This window comes from Macaca mulatta, chromosome 4 (genome assembly GCF_049350105.2).
Source record: "Macaca mulatta isolate MMU2019108-1 chromosome 4, T2T-MMU8v2.0, whole genome shotgun sequence".
Taxonomy (NCBI): domain Eukaryota; kingdom Metazoa; phylum Chordata; class Mammalia; order Primates; family Cercopithecidae; genus Macaca; species Macaca mulatta.
The window spans coordinates 155,002,306-155,020,085 of record NC_133409.1 but is presented as its reverse complement, the minus strand read 5'-3'; the positions used below and the strand labels follow the sequence as shown (position 1 = coordinate 155,020,085).

The 17,780-nt window shown below is 41.5% G+C and overlaps 1 protein-coding gene across 5 annotated transcripts in view; it reads right to left on the bottom strand.

The window, feature by feature from the left end:
* Positions 1 to 625: 625 nt before the first annotated feature.
* ZSCAN31 (zinc finger and SCAN domain containing 31) overlaps positions 626 to 17,780 on the bottom strand; it is a 28,397-nt gene continuing 11,242 nt past the window's right edge. Inside the window, exons 2-6 of one of the 5 annotated variants that reach the window (XM_078000748.1) lie at positions 16,193 to 16,332; positions 12,277 to 12,430; positions 4,467 to 4,939; positions 3,626 to 3,776; positions 626 to 3,099 (exon numbers count right to left, since the gene is read on the bottom strand). In XM_078000748.1, coding sequence (XP_077856874.1) covers positions 2,411 to 3,099; positions 3,626 to 3,776; positions 4,467 to 4,847 — 1,221 coding nt within the window. In that variant the 5' untranslated portion in view covers positions 4,848 to 4,939; positions 12,277 to 12,430; positions 16,193 to 16,332 and the 3' untranslated portion in view covers positions 626 to 2,410. Of the gene's footprint in view, positions 3,100 to 3,625; positions 3,777 to 4,466; positions 4,940 to 11,314; positions 11,475 to 11,567; positions 11,662 to 12,276; positions 12,431 to 16,192; positions 16,333 to 17,780 lie in introns of those variants that run through there. The other 4 variants (XM_078000749.1, XM_028847753.2, XM_015135802.3 and 1 more) reach the window with 4 other exon arrangements.

The window sequence follows — 17,780 nt, the reverse complement described above, 5'->3', positions numbered from 1 at the left end:
ATGGGTCCTGTTTAGATTGCCTGGATAAACATTTAGCTCTATTTGCCTATTCCAGAGCAGAGGACGCTGCCTTGCTCTACAAACTCATCTCAACTCACTTGCCCATTGCACTTCACAGGCATCTCAGTCCTCTTAGGGTGGGACAGGCAGTAGGTCAGTGAGGGGAGCACAGGTTTAGGGACTACCTACTGATGTAGACGTTGCAAGTGGAAGGATGGAAAAGAAGCTATTATTTGCTTGATGCCTCTAGCATATTAAAAGGACCATACTAATCCTCAGGGTAGTCTGGGACCTTGATACTCAAAGTGCACTCCATGAACCAGCAGCATCTGAGGCACCTAGGAGTGCATTGCTCATTTAAAAGGTAGGTTCCTGGGCCCCCTTCTGACCTTTTGAATTAGGAATCTGCATTTTAACAAGATCCCAAGTGATTTGTAGGTATTATACAATTTCATAAACACTATTCCAGAAAATCTGAATTCAGCTAATTGCTAATTGTTCTATTGACAAATAAAACAGTAAGTGACTTTTAAAGAATCGTTTATGGTTCCTAAACCATGAGGAAAAAAAATACACATATATATGTATTCTTTAACACTTTAAAAATAAACTTCAAAGACAAAGGTTTAGGGCAGAACAGTTTTAAGCTCAACTTTTATTTCCTCTCTTTTGAAATATTCTGATTTAGGTTTTGACTATGGAGAAAAGAGTAACAATGTCAGCAGAGGCATTTCATATCCTAATTTTAACATGATACTTAAAATTCTACCTATATTTGTTAAATGGTATTGTTTCTTATGTAAATCATAATATACATTTATTGAGAGCTACATTTTAAGTACAAGTTTGTATTTATTTAATCTTATGTACCCTATGAGGAAGGTACTGATGTCATCCTCTGTTTTACAGATGGGGAGACTATAGCATAGGAGCATTTAGATAAGTTGCCTAAAGTCCCACAGCTCACAAATGGGGAGGAAGGATTTGAACTTGGTGCCAGAGCATACATTTAACCCTAACAATAAATGTCTGAGCATGCTGGTCTCCCTAGTAAGCAGCAAGCTGCCCAAGATATCAGACTTCTTTTCTTTATAAAACTACTTCAATGATGCTGCCTGCAATGGCACTCAAAGTTGCTGACCAACCCCCAAAAAAGAATAATGCGGACATAAAAGGCTATGAATTAAAGAGGTACCTTGTGAAGAATAGAGATTTTAAAGTATCATCTTATTATTTGTAACAAAAATGGAAAACTTAAATACAGTAATGACCAGCATTGAGAATTTGATATGAATCATCAACAGTTATGTTGATATGTATATGCTACGTACTACGTTGATGATTCATATCAAACTCATTAACATGATATCAACATATATATATGGATGATTCATATCAAAAACATGAGTTAGATATGAAATGAGACATAGATTTCTATTTTTTTTTGAGATGGAGTCTCGCTCTGTCGCCCACGCTGGAGTGCAGTGGCGCGATCTTGGTTCACTGCAAGCTCCGCCTCCCGGGTTCACGCCATTCTCCTGCCTCAGCCTCTGGAGTAGCTGGGATTACAGGCACCCGCCACCACGCCTGGCTAATTGTGTGTGTGTGTGTGTGTGTGTGTGTGTGTGTGTGTGTGTGTGTGTGTGTGTGTTTAGTACAGACGTGGTTTCACCATGTTAGCCAGGATGGTCTCGATCTCCTGACCTCGTGATCCGCCGGCCTTGGCCTCCCAAAGTGGTGGGATTACAGGCGTGAGCCACCGCCTGTAATCACCTGGCCGAGACATAGATTTCTAAACCATTAAAACTACAGGTTTTATACCATGGATAATGCTGCTTATAGAAGCTATCTATCACATTCCTAGGGGAGACCATAGCAATGATTTCCTGTGGGAATGTGGACAATTCTTATTCCCAAAAACCTTATGTTTGTTTAAAACGTCACTCTTACAGAAAAAGATGCACCTCTGAATATCCTTTGATCTTAGCCAATCTTTTTTAAAAAAGTATACATAGATACTGGTCTTTTAGAATTATTCAATGCTCAGTATTGCTCAAAAACAGCCCCTCCATAACAATTTATTTCCAGATAAGATTCGGTCCCTTTAAAGGAAATCATTAGAAATGGACCAAAGGATAGGAAATAAGAAGGCCACCCAGCAACCCCCTACAATCACAGTCATCCACACAGGAGGCACCAACACCTGGTTTGTAGACAAGTGGTTCACTGCAATGCAAAATAAGTTTTATATGAACAGAATAAGCCACTTGAAAATCTTACTTTCCAAGATGGCCCCATTTAGGGGTCTGAGGGTCCACAGAATTAGTCTAGTTCTGCTGGAACAGTACAGATTCTAAAATGCCTAATAAGGTTGCAATGATGACTGAAGGCTTTTCCAAACTCATCACACTCATGTTCTCTCTCCAGTGTGGATTTTCTGATGTTTCTTAAGAAGGGTCCGCTTACTAAAGAGTTTACTGCACTGACTGCACTGATAGGGTTTCTCACCAGTGTGGACTCGGAGATGCTGGAAAAGCCCTGCATTCTGAATGAAGGCTTTGCCACACTCACGACACTGATAGCGCTTCTCTCCAGTGTGTATCCTCTGATGCTGAACAAGGCATGAGCTGAGAAGGAAAGCCTTTCCACACACTTTGCATTCATATGGTTTTTCCCCTGTGTGGATTCTTCTGTGTCTAGTGAGGCCATTGCTGGCACTGAAGGCTTTCCCACACTCCTTACACTGATAGGGTTTCTCTCCAGTGTGGCTCCGCCGATGTTCATTCAGGCTTGACCTCCGGCTGAAGGCCTTCCCACATTCTTCACATTCATATGGCTTCTCCCCAGTGTGGATTCTCTGGTGCTCAATGAGTACTGAACTCTTAGTGAAGCTTTTCCCACATTCATTGCACCTGTGGCGTCTCTCTGCAGTGGAATGTCCCTGCTGCTTTTCTGCCCTGCTGTCTTGTTTACAAGTTTCTCTGTACTTAGAATCCAAAGATACGTCTCTTTGGAGTCTGCTATCCCGCAAATGTTCCGTTTCTTTTAAGATTTCTTGCTTTGATACCAACTCCTGGTTCTCAGGTATACTTTCACCATCTGGAATAATAAGTGGACCAAACAATGTAATCTCTTTCCTTTATGAAAGAACACAATCATAGGATGGAAATAGAAAGATCCATATCAAACAGACATGTTCTAGGAATGAAGAACTGCCAGTTAAGGAGGGGATTGGGTTAAACAGGGATGTTTAAGCTAGTAGAGTAAGGTCATCAGCACTGCTGAAATGGCTGGAGGGAGCACCCAGAGGCTCCCAGAGAGGATGCACATAAGCAGGTACTATATTATATTCATTACAAGGCAGGCACTGTTCTAAGTGTTTTACGTATGTTAATTTATTAAATCTCAAATGACTCTGTGACTGACGTGCTATGATTATCTCCACTTAAAATATGCATAAACTGAAGACACCAGGAGGTTACCTGACTTGTCCATTGTCACAGAGTTATTAAATGCAGCATTTAAATTCCAACCCAGGCAATTTAGCCCCCGAGTCCACAGTCTTAACTATTGCCCTATATAGACCCGCCAGAGATCTCCTGAAAGGACCTGTCAAAATCCTTACCTTGTTCTCGAAATTGGTGGAGGCGAAAAGATTCATATTTGAGCTGTGTCACCATAGGCTGAAGCTGGATGTCTGTTGGTTCCTGCTTGACCTTCAGATGTTCCACCTCCTCCGAGAGCACTTCAGAATGTCCATGTTCATGGTCTAGAGCCTGAAGGCAGGTAGGCACATTTGGTTCATAAGAGGGGGATTATAGGAGTCCAAGCTAATATGAAATGAAAGATATCACATGGAACTATATGAAACATTTTCTAGAGAGATGTCACAGTGGAAGGACCAGAGTTTAATTCCATACCCAAAAGCAAAACAGGGAAGAGTGGCCCAATTTAGTATGGTGGTTTAAAATAAATCCACCAGGTAGAATCAAACTGCCCACCTCCAGCCCCCTGAATGTGGGCTATACTTGATAGCTCAACTCTACTGAATAGAAAGTGAGGCAGAAGAGATGGTATATCACTTCTGAGTCATAAAAAGCACTGTGGCTTTTTCCTTTCTCTTTCTCTCCTTCTTCCCTCTGGAGGAAGCCAGCTGACATGTTGTGAGGGCACTCAAGCAGCCCCATGAAGAATACCAACATGGTAAAGAACTAAGACCTCCTGCCAATAGCCGGTGAGTAGCTGAGGCCCCCTACCAACAACTGTACCAGTGAACCATCTCGGAAGTGGATCCACCTACCTGAATCTTGTCTTCAGATGACTATAGTCTTGGCCATTAAGGTTTAGGGGTAATTTGTTACACAACAGAGAACTAATACATATAGCTATAGTCAACCAACCTGTGTCACCAAACCCCACCTTTCATTTAGTATTTAATGTCTAGAAGTCCATCTTTGTCCTCTCACCTGGTTCCCTGGCTCACTAAGCTCTTGTTCCAGATCTTCGACTACAGCCACAGCCTCCTCCCCACTCTCTGGATGATGCTCCCGCACCCAGGCCTGGAGCTCCTCAGGCAGGATAGTCAGGAACTGCTCCAGCACCAGCAGCTCCAAGATTTGCTCTTTGGTGTGGATTTCTGGCTTTAGCCACTGACGACAAAGTTCTCGGAGCCGGCTCAGAGCTTCTCGGGGACCAGGAGTCTCTTGGTAACAAAACTGCCTAAAAAGTTGTCGGGAGGCTTCTTGGCCAGAAAAGTTGTTCACTTGAAGGTGGGCTTCTTGATCCCAGATAGGTTCTTCCTCCACTTTCACAATCTTAAGATCGTACTGTTCCTCTGTTGAAGCCATTCCTGGGGTTAATTTAGAAGGCTTACTCTGGCTTTAGGTGAAAGGATAACTGTGATTTAAAATTTTCTGATTTAATCTTCCTTAGAAGACACCTGATGATAGAGCATTATATATTAATGGAAATAAATCATAAAGTAGTGGGAAAAAAGGAAAATATGGAAATATGAATGGTATTCTGTCATTTATGTTAATACAATGTATATATGGTTACTGACTTACATATGTTTAGCAACTGGGAAAAGGTTATTCCAGAGTACGTTAATGGCCTCAATTCTTCCCCCTTCCCTGTAGCCATGTATTAATATTTTGCAGTGCCCTTCCATTGTGACACTGAATTCAACAATATGACTTGATTTTGCCAATGATATTAGCAAATGTGATGCATGCAGAGGTTTGAACAGTACTTGTGTAACTGGGTTTGCTTACTCTTGCCCTCTGAAATTGCCAGAAGAAGGATATTTTTTCAGATGATAAGAGACATGTAGGACAGAGCCAGATCACCCCAGTGGAGTAGATGAGACCATCCTAGATTAGTTGACAGCCAGCTAACTGCCAGACATGTGAGCAGGCCTAGCCTGAGGTCTGCAGAGCTGCTGAATGCAGATGTATAAATAGGGCCTGCCCACCCTAGGTAAGCTATGCCCCATATACTCACGTGCTATACATAAGTTTATCACTATATGCCACTCATGTTTTGTGGCTATTTATTATACCACATTATTATGGCAACAGATAACTGATATAGAAGGGTGAACCTCTGGGAAGGAAAATTAGGTAACTGTGGAATAAAAAAGCAAGAGATATTTACTTTTTGAGCACAGACATGATGCTAAAAGGAAATGCTCATTGCAGCATTTCATATTTCAGATTTTCAGATTAGGGATCTGTTAAGTTTAATGCAAATATTCCAAAATCCAGAAAAATCTGAAATCCAAAATACTCTGATCCCAGGGGTTTTGGATAAGGGATACTCAGTCTGTAGAAGTGATTTAAAGGCCTGGGCAATATGTTTTTTTTTTTTTTTGAGGCGGAGTCTCGCTCTGTAGCCCGGGCTGGAGTGCAGTGGCCGGATCTCAGCTCACTGCAAGCTCCGCCTCCCAGGTTTACGCCATTCTCCTGCCTCAGCCTCCCGAGTAGCTGGGACTACAGGCGCCCGCCACCTCGCCCGGCTAGTTTTTTGTATTTTTTAGTAGAGATGGGGTTTCACGGTGTTCGCCAGGATGGTCTCGATCTCCTGACCTCGTGATCCACCCGTCTCGGCCTCCCAAAGTGCTGGGATTACAGGCTTGAGCCACCGCGAGGCCTGGGCAATATGTTTATATGGTAGATCTAGGAGGAGAACAGGATATATAAAACTAGCTATAATATCAGATGATTAATGCTGTAATAGAGGCCCTGCCAGAATATTCAGGGAGTAAAGAATAGAAAAAATAATTTCTGACTGGGTATGGAACATTGAAAGAATATGACTTAGGGGCAAGTACATTTGAATTAGGCTAAAATCATGAACAGGAATTTATCAGGCAGAGAAAGGAAGGGATCCGCCATCATAAATCAAGCAAACAACATGAAGAAAGGTATTTAAGGGCACACACAACGGCGATAAGGACAGGCAAAGCTGAACTATAGAATATGGGTTGTGGGTAAAAATGTGAGAGATGAGGTTAAAAAGATGCATTATAGGGGACAGAAAACGGCCTTCAACTCTAGGCTGAGACGTTAGACTTTACTATATGGAACACTGAGAGGCAAGGCTTTTATTTCATTGTCATGGTGTTAGATCTGTATTTTAAAAAAATATTGAGTAAGATTCAGGATGGAAATGGTAAGAATATGTTGCAGCGTTGTGGCCTTTTAAGTTGGGAAGTTTAATGGTAGTTACACTGATACAATGTTGACTTTAGTGGTGTAATTTAAGTTTTATCTGACTTTTGCCCAATGCTAATGGAATCATTAAGGTCTGAGAGCACTTGGAAGTTTTTCAGTTACACTTTATTGGGTGAAAATGCATTTATTCCATTCATTCATATATCATGTGTCTGTTAGGTGTCTGGAATAGTGTTGAGGTGCTTAGTTCAAATTGGTGAAAGGAAAGGTCCCTACCTTTATGGTATTTACCGTGGGAAAGACAGACCTTAATAAAATATTCACATAAAATTATGTTACAGAATTGAGAATTTGAAGAGTTACAAAGACCATGGCATTTATTCTTTGTCAATGTCCAAGGCGATATGTATATCTTTTTACTCCTTACTGTATTATCTGGTAATTTGTTTTGTTGAGTCTTCAGTTCAGGAAGACTGAAAGTCTGACAGTTTCTAATTATGAATTTGTATTGGATTCCATTATTATTAAACATGTAGCTTCTCATGGCCTTAGGTTTATAGTCAAAAATTGTTCTGCAAATATGGGTTCTGCACTTTAATGCTATTGAGAAACCATGGAGATACAGCTGGCTTTTTTTATTTTGTTTTTTTGTTTTCTGGATCACTACAGGCAATCTCTCACATACCCAAAGCCACAGGTGGAGTATTCCTCCATCAGTTGTATTCTTCTCCCCACAATTGGTGCTTAGGATTTACCTCCTGGTCTTATGCCACCATGAACTGTCTTTATCCTTAATGCATAGCACAGTGCCTGGCCCACCGTCAGTGCTCCAGAAATGTTTTCCAGGCAAATAAATATATTCTCCCCTCCTATATCCCCTTTCACTTCATCAAGCCATGGTAAGGACAGGGAAGGGAACACAGAAGAGAAAATACACTCTTTATTCTTGTCCCCCAAACCACCCCTGTTCCCAGGATGTATATGCATTACCCTATGTTCCCCAGTCCTCCCATCTCTTCCTATCTCCTCTCCCAAATGGCTACAGATTACAGACACTTCTTATTTTTAAAATGCCTAGAGGACTTAAAAGTCTGGACTTGCCACAAAATTATGAATGCGTCTTCAATGTTTTGTTTACCTGATTTATTTGATTAAATGCAAATTTGGTGTCATTTGATATCCTAGCAGGGAACAAATACTTGATAGACATCTGACAAATTAAATGGAATAAGCTATTTAAAATCATCTTTAGTGAAGCACTGCAGTACAGTGAATAATGTTCATATCCTGTGACCTCTCTAAGCAGTAATGATCATAGTACTCCTCTTATAAGTGTTGTGATTACACAAGGTAATGCATATAAAAAGCTTAGCACAGCACCTGGCCCATAGCAATTATTACATAAATATCAATGAGCAGGTATTCTTAGTAAAGTAGTATTAGTAAATTGAATATCTTCATAGAGGAAATAAACCCAATAAAATAAAATATTGACGTCATGTGTTAATGCTCAGTAGACAGTTGAAAATACTAGAAGAAATATTCCAGAAAATCCAGGACAGACAGTGACCAGTGGTGACCTCCCATTTGTGTACTGAAGCCCATCTCTAGATCCCACCAGGGGTATCCCCCTGAACATCCCAACAACAGCTCAAAAGCAACATTAAAAATTGGATTCATTTTTCCAGGGTGATATGAAACAGGCCAATTTATGACTAATTACCAATTGACTCCAAACATTTGGCATTGGAAGATGATATATAAAAGGAGATAAAGAAAAAGATATGGCCAGCTACAAATACAAGACAAAAATCTCAGTGGACCAGAAACAGAAACACAGAGTAGTTAGTGGAGTTGATGCTGTGGGCTAACTGACTTGACTGCAGAAACAGTCAAAGACATCCTAGAATTCAACTCCTGCAGGATTAAATGTGGTATGTCTCAGCTTGTAGGGAACCAGGCTCACTGTTTCATGCCAGGGCATGAAAGGGGGATAAAAAAATAAAAGGCAGTTGACTGCTGACTCAACTTATGACTTTATCAGCAACTAAGGCTCAGGAGGCAAGGGACAAGGAGAGACTCATTACTAGTAACTGATCCATTTACTTGCTCATTTAGTCAATAAATGTTCATTGAGCACCCATAACATACCAGGTACTTGGCTGGGCACTAGGGCTACAGTGGTGAAAAAATGGGACCAGGCCCTGTTTTGCTGAAGTATATATTTTAACAGGGAAGACAAACTGAAAATAAAAGCAACAACAAAAATAAGTAAGGAGGCAAATAAAATAATTATGAGTTGTGATGATTACTTTGAGGAAAATAAACGAGGCACTGAGTTACCAAATACATGTAGCCTATTTAGATGAGGTGGTGGGAGGTGAGGTAACATTTAAGCTGAGCCCTTAAGTGCAAAAGAAGTGAGCCATACAGAGTAGGGATGAGGGACGGGAAGAGCACTCTGGACTATCCAAAGGCCCTGAGGAAGTGCATGCTGCCATCAAAGACAGGAGAGGAGGCTGGAGTGTCTACAGTCATGTGGGAGAAGAGTGGCAAAATATTAGGCTGGCAAGACAAGCAGGAGTCAGATGATGTAGGGCGTAGGAGTTAGGATTTTATAAATGCAATAGAGAAATCACTGAAGGCTTTATGAAAGGAAGTGACAAGGCTGAATTATGTACTGAGAAGCTCTGCTACTGGATGGAGAATGAGCTGAGGGAATCAGGGTAGAGGCAAGAGTGGAAGAAGAAAGCAAGAGTAGAAGCAGAAGAGGCAAGAGTTGAAAAAAGGGTAAAGTGGAGGGGGTGAAGGCTATTGCACTGAATCTGGAAAGACTTCCACTTAGTTTAGATGTTACTGTACACATGAAAGGAGAAACAGCTTAACCTTTGTAAAAGCAGTTCAGTCACTGGACAATCAATTTATGGAGCTGTGCTAAGAGCTGGGAATACACGGGTGTTTATAGCTCTTGAGGATATAATTACAATACAATAAAATAAAAGCCATAATTTGAAAAATGTATACAAGGTATACTCCTGGAGGAAGTGGGAGAGCTCATCCTAAATACAAGATTAAGTTTCTATGCATTGCCTGTAATCCACAAAGGAATTCATTAATCCGTAAGTGTCTATGAGGTGTCAGACAGCAAAGAGTGAAACAGTGCAGAGTTTGATGTGTCCCCATTGTCCTTCACTGAAATAAAAACATGGCAGAAAGAGCATAAAAGAGAATGTTTTCATCGTGAGAACGTTATCTCACGTCAGCATAATTAGCAACAGCAACAAAGAGATCATGTAAATCACAAATCATCTGTGTTGTAAAATACATCCCAAAGGATAACCAAGTACGATGACAAGAAAACAGAGGAAGAACTTAGATACCATGAGGAAACAGTCAAATCAAAAATTGGGGATGCACTACAGGAAGACTGGAAGAGCCTCCTTTTCAACAAGGCAATGGGATGGGAGGAAGGGAGGCAAAGGGTAAAATTGCCCTAGATTGAGACTTAACTACATGCAGTGAGTGGTCTATGATTGGATGCTAGTTGGTACAAACAGGTGTAAAAGACATCTGTGGAACAACAGGGGGTGGAGGGATTTAAACATGAACTAGGTGTTAGGTGAAGCGCCTACACTTAGTTGGGTGTGCTAATAATATTGTGGCTATGTAGGGAAATGTCCCTAATTTTTAGAGATGCATTAGAAACTAGAGGTGACAAGTTATGAGGTTTGTGGTTTTACAATATTTAAAGAAAACATTATATGCGACAAACATTGCATAATGTTGACTTATTAAATAAAAGTTACGTGTATATAGGAAATAAGGCTTTTGAATAAGGCTTTTGACAGGGAGCGAAGTCCACCCCTTCTCTACCTCTCGACCTCGGTTTCGCTGCTAAAGCTCCGCCCTCTCTAGGGGTCTCTTCCACCACCCTGTGAAAGGAGCTACCTAGCTTGCCTTAGGTAGATAGCAAGGGAAGGGTCCCTGGAGAGCCCGCCCCCGTCCATGGGTCAGTGTCTCATCTCCACATAGCATAAAACGCAGCCTGGGAAAACATTCACGTTGCAGACACCGATAAGGGAACTAGCACAGGGTGTTGTGCCTATAGATATGCCCACGGCTGCACAGATAGAAAAACCTCGGGCCGTTTGGATAAAAACTTGCACAGAACCTCCAGCTCACTCAGATAAGGGAACAAGGCCTGGCACATAATGCCTTTGTCCTTTGTATAGTCAGCAGGTTCCCAGGAAAAGTTTCTTCTCCTTTGTGGGTATGGGCACGGTGGGCTCTGGTAGGTTCCGGCGGGAGCTCTACTTTCCTTCATTAGCACGATAAGCCCAGCTTCTATGAATCATCGCCTCAGCCCCTGATTGGTCCGGGCCCAAGCTTTCACATCAGATTCTGATAGGTCCTGGGCCAAGCTAAGCCGCATCTATGAATCATCATTTCAGCTCCTGATTGGTCCTGGGCCAAGCTCAGTCAAGCGTTCGCCAAGACAGCCCGCAGACTAAGCGCATTCTCCTTTCCAGTCCACAAAAACGTCAGAACGGGCCCCATAGTGGGTACTCCGGGTCGGGAGCCTATCTCTGCTGGCAGAGAGCTTTTTCTTTTCGCTTATTAAACTTTCGCTCTAACCTCACCTTTTGTGTCTGCGCTCCTTAATCGTCTTGGAGGCAGGACAAAGAGCTCCGGGCGTTATCTCAGACAAGGAAAGGCTGTTTAGCCTTCAGGATCAGGGGCGGGACCTCCACCTACTCCACTGGGACTTCAGGCCAGTGAATGTGTAGGGGCGTGGGTCACGCCTGCGCAGACGTTCCCTCCCCGCCTACTTCGAGGCACAGACCTGAAATGTTCCGGGAGCCTGGCGGGTCGCGACCAGGGACCAAGACTCACCTTCGGGGCACCGGGAAGCTACGGAACAGGTGGCGGGGCTGCAGCACCCCAATGACCGATCAACCGCAAAGGCCGGAAATGCGTCAGCCGTTCTGAGCCCACTGGCTGAAGCCAGGCAACTCTTTCCTTTCTAGGAATTCCAGAGGTGGCTGCATCTTGGTGACTCCCTTATTGCAAAACCCGGGGCCAAAAATCCCAGCCTCACTGGTTACAAGGCGGAGAAATGCGGCGAGGGATTTCTATGGGGAGCGGCCCCCAGCATTTAGGAGCTAGATGGTCATCGAGACGCAAAACATTAGAGCTGGAAGGTGTTAGGAAGATATAAAGGAAGAGAGCGAGTAACAGGAGGCAATTCCACGGCCAAACAGGTTTATTCACAGGAATAAGCCTGCGAAGAGTTCCAGTCAGGAATCTGGCTGATACTCTGATCGCTTACAAGCTGAGGCTTTTATAATAAAGTTCCTATTGGGGAGGGGTTGGAGAAGTGCTGGCCAGTTGGAACTGTTTGCAGACTTTCCAACTGGGGACAGATGTGGTTAGGGTCATTGGGCTCTGTTGCGGTTAGGGCTGTAATGCTCTGTTGAAGCTGAGGGCAGGGTTAACATTTGCTTTGTTTCTTGAGAACACAGTCATCAAGGTTGTAAAATGGCATCACTATTGTTAGTCCTCACAGAAGAGACTTCATACTTTTTCTGTCTCTAATACTTACCTATGCTTCTCCTAGTCTGTCCACTTCCTCTGGTCTCTTTGACATCACAAAGGGGAGATGGTAATGGTGGGGACGAGAATACAGAGTTGTTTTTGTTGTGGTCTTGTTATTTTGTTTTTTACTCTCAAACCTCTGTCTTCTGGAATCCCAAAGTCTAGAAGAAGAGCATGTAAACAAGTAACTACGTAAAACTGATGCATGTGAAATGAAGTAAAATAAAATCAGTGCTTGTAAATCGATGAGGATAGTCTCTGGAACATATAAAATGCTAAGTACGATTGTAGGAAATAAATGTATGTATTAGTTTGAATTCGTGGCATGGAAGAGAGAGGAAAACTAATGGGGCAAAACAAGAAGCAGCAGGAATCTGCCAGTGTGCACTGGAAAAGGAGCAAAGGAAATAAATTTCTGGGAGAGGGAATCAAATGTACAAAAGCAGAACTGGGGTGAGATCCTTTGGTACATCCACAGAACTGGGCTGATCAGCATGACTGGAGAGTGGATTATGTGGCAGGGGCACCAGCTCTTTCTTTTTTTGGATCCCTAACCAAGGAATTTGAGCAATCTGATCAAATTTACTTCTAGAAATGTTATATTGGCAGCCATGTGGGGATGGACTGTAAGGAAATGAGTCTACAAGCAGGGAGACCAGCTAGGAGACTACTACAAGAATCCAGGGTAGAGAGAGTGAGGGCCTGAATCAAGGCAGTAGCAATAGAAATCGAGAAGACAGATAATACATGTTAAGAGGTTGAATTGATTTTTTACAATTCATTCATTCCATATATAGGAAATCCATATATAGATTTCCATTGATTGCTATCTTTGTGCCAAGGGCTTGCTGGATATAATAATGAAGGACACAAGGTCCTCATCCTCATGGGGTTTATAATGTAATGAGGAATACAGACAGAGGGAGATCCATTTTATACAATTCAAGAGACCCTACTTGAGAAAAAGAATTCAAAATTACAAGTACAAACATAGGTATGAAAATGGAGATTTAGGTCAGGTGTAATAGCTCACACCTGTAATCCCAACACTTTGGGAGGCCAAGATAGGAGGATCTCTTGAGTCCAGGAGTTCAAGACAAGCCTGGGTGACATAGTAAGACTCTGTCTCTACAAAAAATAAAAAATATTAGCCAGGTACAGTGACTCATGCTATTAGTCTCAGCTACTGGGGAGGCTGGGCAGGGAGAATCAGCAGTTGTAGTAGCCATGATCATGCCACTCCACTCTAGCTTGAGTGACAGACTGAGACACAGTCTCCAAAATTAAAAATAGATATATAAATAAAAAAAAGAAAAGAAAGAAGGAAAAAGAAAAAAAAAATTGAGATTTAGCATGGAAAATGGGCCAGGCATGGTGGTTCACGCCTGTAATCCTAGCACATTGGGAGACTGAGGCAGGCAGATTGCATTAGCTCAGGAGTTCAAGACCAGCCTGGGCAACATGGTGAAACCCCATCTCTACCAAAAATACAAAAATTAGCCAGGCATGGTGGCACATGCCTGTGGGTCTGAGGTGGGAGGATTGTTTGAGCCTGGGAGGTGGAGGTTGCAGTGAGCTGAGATTGTGCCACTGCACTCCAGCATGGGTGACAGAGTGATACCCCATCTCAAAAAATAATAATAATAAAAAATAAAAATAGAATGGAAAATACATTCTTTATATCACATTACAATTTTTTTTTTGAGATGGGGTCTCATTCTGTCAACCAAGCTGGGGTGCAGTGGTGTGAGCATAGCTCACTGCAGCCTCAAACTCCTGGGCTCAAGCAATCCTCTTGCTTCTGCCTCCTAAAGTGCTGGGATTAAAGGTGTGAGCTGCTGTCACCACACTCGGCCATACTACAGATTTTAAAGTCTCCCAACCATCACAAACAAAAATCAGAAAAATAACAAAATATTTTTATTATTTAACTGCCTGACACCTATAGTAACTCTCCCCTAATTTGTTGGCTTTATGTTCTTGGACTGCTTCTTCATACGTTAATTTCATAATTTAAATTTTTCTAGAAAGAATAAAAAGTTAATGTAGCCTTTCCTCTAGCATAGTTGATCAAAAGCTTTTCAAATTGTTGACATTTGAGTAAACTTCTATCAAGTTTCTTTCAATTATGACCTACAAGATTTCAGGACATTAAAATTTTTTTATGTGGGGACTAATCTGAGAATCTCTGTGTTGATGACACATTAACTAGTTGGTCTTAGATGTCCTCATTGCCAATGGCATATTATGTTGTTTTTGTCAATATCGGTATTTTGTGTCAAATGTGCAAGAAATTTAAATCTCTTTCAATGTGTTCAGTGATTCACTTTTCTTCACTAGAGAATTAATCCAAGAGCCTATTTTTTACCATATTCAAAGTTTAGCTTTTTTTCTTAATGAGTTGCTGATTTCATATACTTTGACATTGTTTCTTTTGTTATAATTTGCTTCCTGATGTCAGAATAATTTCCATTGATTTTATTATCTTTCTTTTGTTTCTCATTCCATGAACTTTTTTGGCAGGGGGTGGGGAAGGAGTCTTGCTCTATTTCCCAGGATGGAGTGCAGTGTCTCGATCTCAGCTCATTGCAACCTCTGCCTCCCGGGTTCAAGCGATTCTCATACCTTGAGTATCTGGGATTACAGGCATGTGCCACCACGCCCAGTTAATTTTGTATTTTTAGTAGAGACAGGGTTTTGCCATGTTGGCCAGGCTGGTCTCAAACTCCTGACCTCAGGTGATCTGCCCACCTTGGCCTTCCAATGTGCTGGGATTACAGGCATGAGCCACCATGCCCAGCCTCCATTAATTTTTAAATTTAAATTTGCTCTCAGTTCTTTAATAAATTATTTCATTTTGTAATTTAGCATTTATTGCTTAAATCATGCCAAAATATCTTTTCAAATTGTAGTTAAAATGATTTATTTCTAAGATAGTGTCCCCTTACCAGATGCTAAAATTCTCTGTTGTTATTTCAGTGCCACTCAACAAGAGAAAAATAAGAGATGGGGAGTCAGAAATGGAAACAAACAAACAGTGGTTTAAACACCTGTTGCTAAAATATCCATTTTTTCCCGTCAAATTTTGCAAGTTTATGAACCATGTAAACACATTGCTAGGTATCATTCCAGGCCAGGGCATTTGAAGAAACATGCAAATGTAGAGTCACTTATGCTTTATAGACTTAAAAATAAACCCATTTCTGAATAAGTAAGTGCTGCAGTGGAAATAGACAGGAATCTGATGACTGTTACAGTAATTACAGTACCCATCTTTAATTTATCACAGCCTAATTGGAAATAATATTGTATCACTTCACATTTTAGTCTTAGTTGCATATTTAACACTTTCCATTTCACATATAGACAGAAACTTACAACACTATTATTCCTTTGCTCTTGCCCATTGATATGGTTTCGCTGTGTCCCTACCCAAATGTCATCTTGAATTGTAGTTCCCATAATCCCTACATGTGGTGGGAGGGGCCCAGTGGGAGGTAATTGAATCATGGGGTGGTTTTCTCCGTGCTATTCTCATGATACTAAGGTCTCATGAGATCTGAGGTTTTATAAGGGGTTTTCCCCTTCACTCTGTTCTCTTCTCTCTCCTGCCACCATGTGAAGAAGATGTTGCTTCTCCTTCTGCCATGATTGTAAGTTTCCTGAGGTCTCCCCAGCCATGCAGAACTGTGAGTCAATTAAACCTCCTTTCTTTATAAATTACCTGGTCTTGGGTATTTCTTCATAGCAGCATGATAACAGACTAATACACCCATCTTTTGTAGTACTATTCTTATATATTTTACTTCTCTGTATGTTGTAACTGCCAGCTTAAAATGATACTATTTTTACTTTAAATGATCCCTTGTTTTTTAAAGAAATTAACTAAAAAGCAAGGCTTTTATATTCACATGCATATTCACCATTCTGATGCTCTTCATTCCTTCTTGTAGATCTGAGTTTCCAGCCTCACCTCCCTTCGGTCTGAAGATTTTTTGTTTTTCTTTAGGGTTTGGTTTTGGTTTGGTTTGGTTGGTTGGTTTTCCATGCAGGTGCAAGTCTGCTGGAGAAGGATTTTTCAGTTTTCATTTAATAGAAAATGTCTTTATTTCACTCTTATTTTTGAAGGACATTTCCACTGGATTTAAAATTCTGGGTTAGGAGTGACATCAGAAAGATGGCAGAATTGGAAGTACTAGCCCTGTTCCCCTACAGAAATGCTGATTAACAATTATATATGGATCAACATATCCTTATGAGAATTCTAGAATCAAGTTAAAAAGTTGCAGTACCCCAGGTGAGCTAAAAGCCAAAACTGCTACATTGAAATGGGTAAGAAGTACAATTTCACTTTACACAATGTCTTAGTCCAGTCAGGCTGCTATAACAAAATACCTTAAACTGAGTAATTTATAAACAACAGAAATTCATTGCTCACAGTTCCGAAGGCTGAGAAGTCCAAGGTCAAGGCAATAGCAGATTTGGCATAGAGTGAAAACTTTTCTCTACTTTATAGATATGGTGCGTTCTATGTGTCCTGTTTTGGTAGATGGGGCAAATAGGCTCCCTCTAGCCTTTTCTTATAAGGGCACTAACCCCATTCATGAGGGCAGAACTCTCATTACCTAATCACTCCCAAGTCCTCACCTTTTAATGCCATCACCTTGGGGTTTAGGTTTAAATGTAAGAATTTTGGGGGAACATAAACTTCAGACCATAGGGGTCATGTCAGCCCTTCCCCCAAGTGGGCACAGCTCAGAGCTAGGTGACAATGTCCTGGCTTATGAATTCTTTCTTGGGAGAAAGAAAAAATTGGAGCATGCATCCTCTGTTCTGGCTCTTTGGAGGGTGGCCCAAGGGACTGGTTTCTATCTTACCTCATTCGGAGAGCTGAGGGAACTGTCATAGTTTGGATGCCTGGGAGCCACTAAAAACAAAGAAGAGTTGGGGTAGCTTATGAGCTGCATAAATAACCCTGAGAAATAGCATGGGCAAAAGAATGATCAGGGCCTTGCATTGTTGGCATATACTGTAAGACGTGTCGGAACACAAAAGGCCCTAGAAAGAATGTTCTACTAATATTTTTTTTAGAATTTAAGTAGAAAACGTATTTATAATGACTTTGAAATGGTAGAGCTGTTTTTGAGGACCACAGATGCGTTGGAAGAAAGCAATGGAATTGGGTGATTATGAATGTAAGGCGAAGTGAAAAATTCAGAGACATTCCTGGTACCATATAAAGAGTCTCCTTCAGCCACAGGGCAGCAAAGGCTGAGGATCAGGCCTGGGGCTCAGCTGAATGTGTAGCAGAGCTTGAGAAAAGATGTCACATCCAGCAGGCTTGCTACGCTAATGCCAGAGAGCTAATTGGAAAGAAATGGAACTCTACAATTGAGGATACGGGTATCTAGGCCAAAGCACTAAAAAGTCTTGACTCCTCAGATTCTCCTGAACCCTATGGACCTTCAAAAGTATCCCATTCCTCCCTAGTGTTCTCTACTTGCTTGAAGA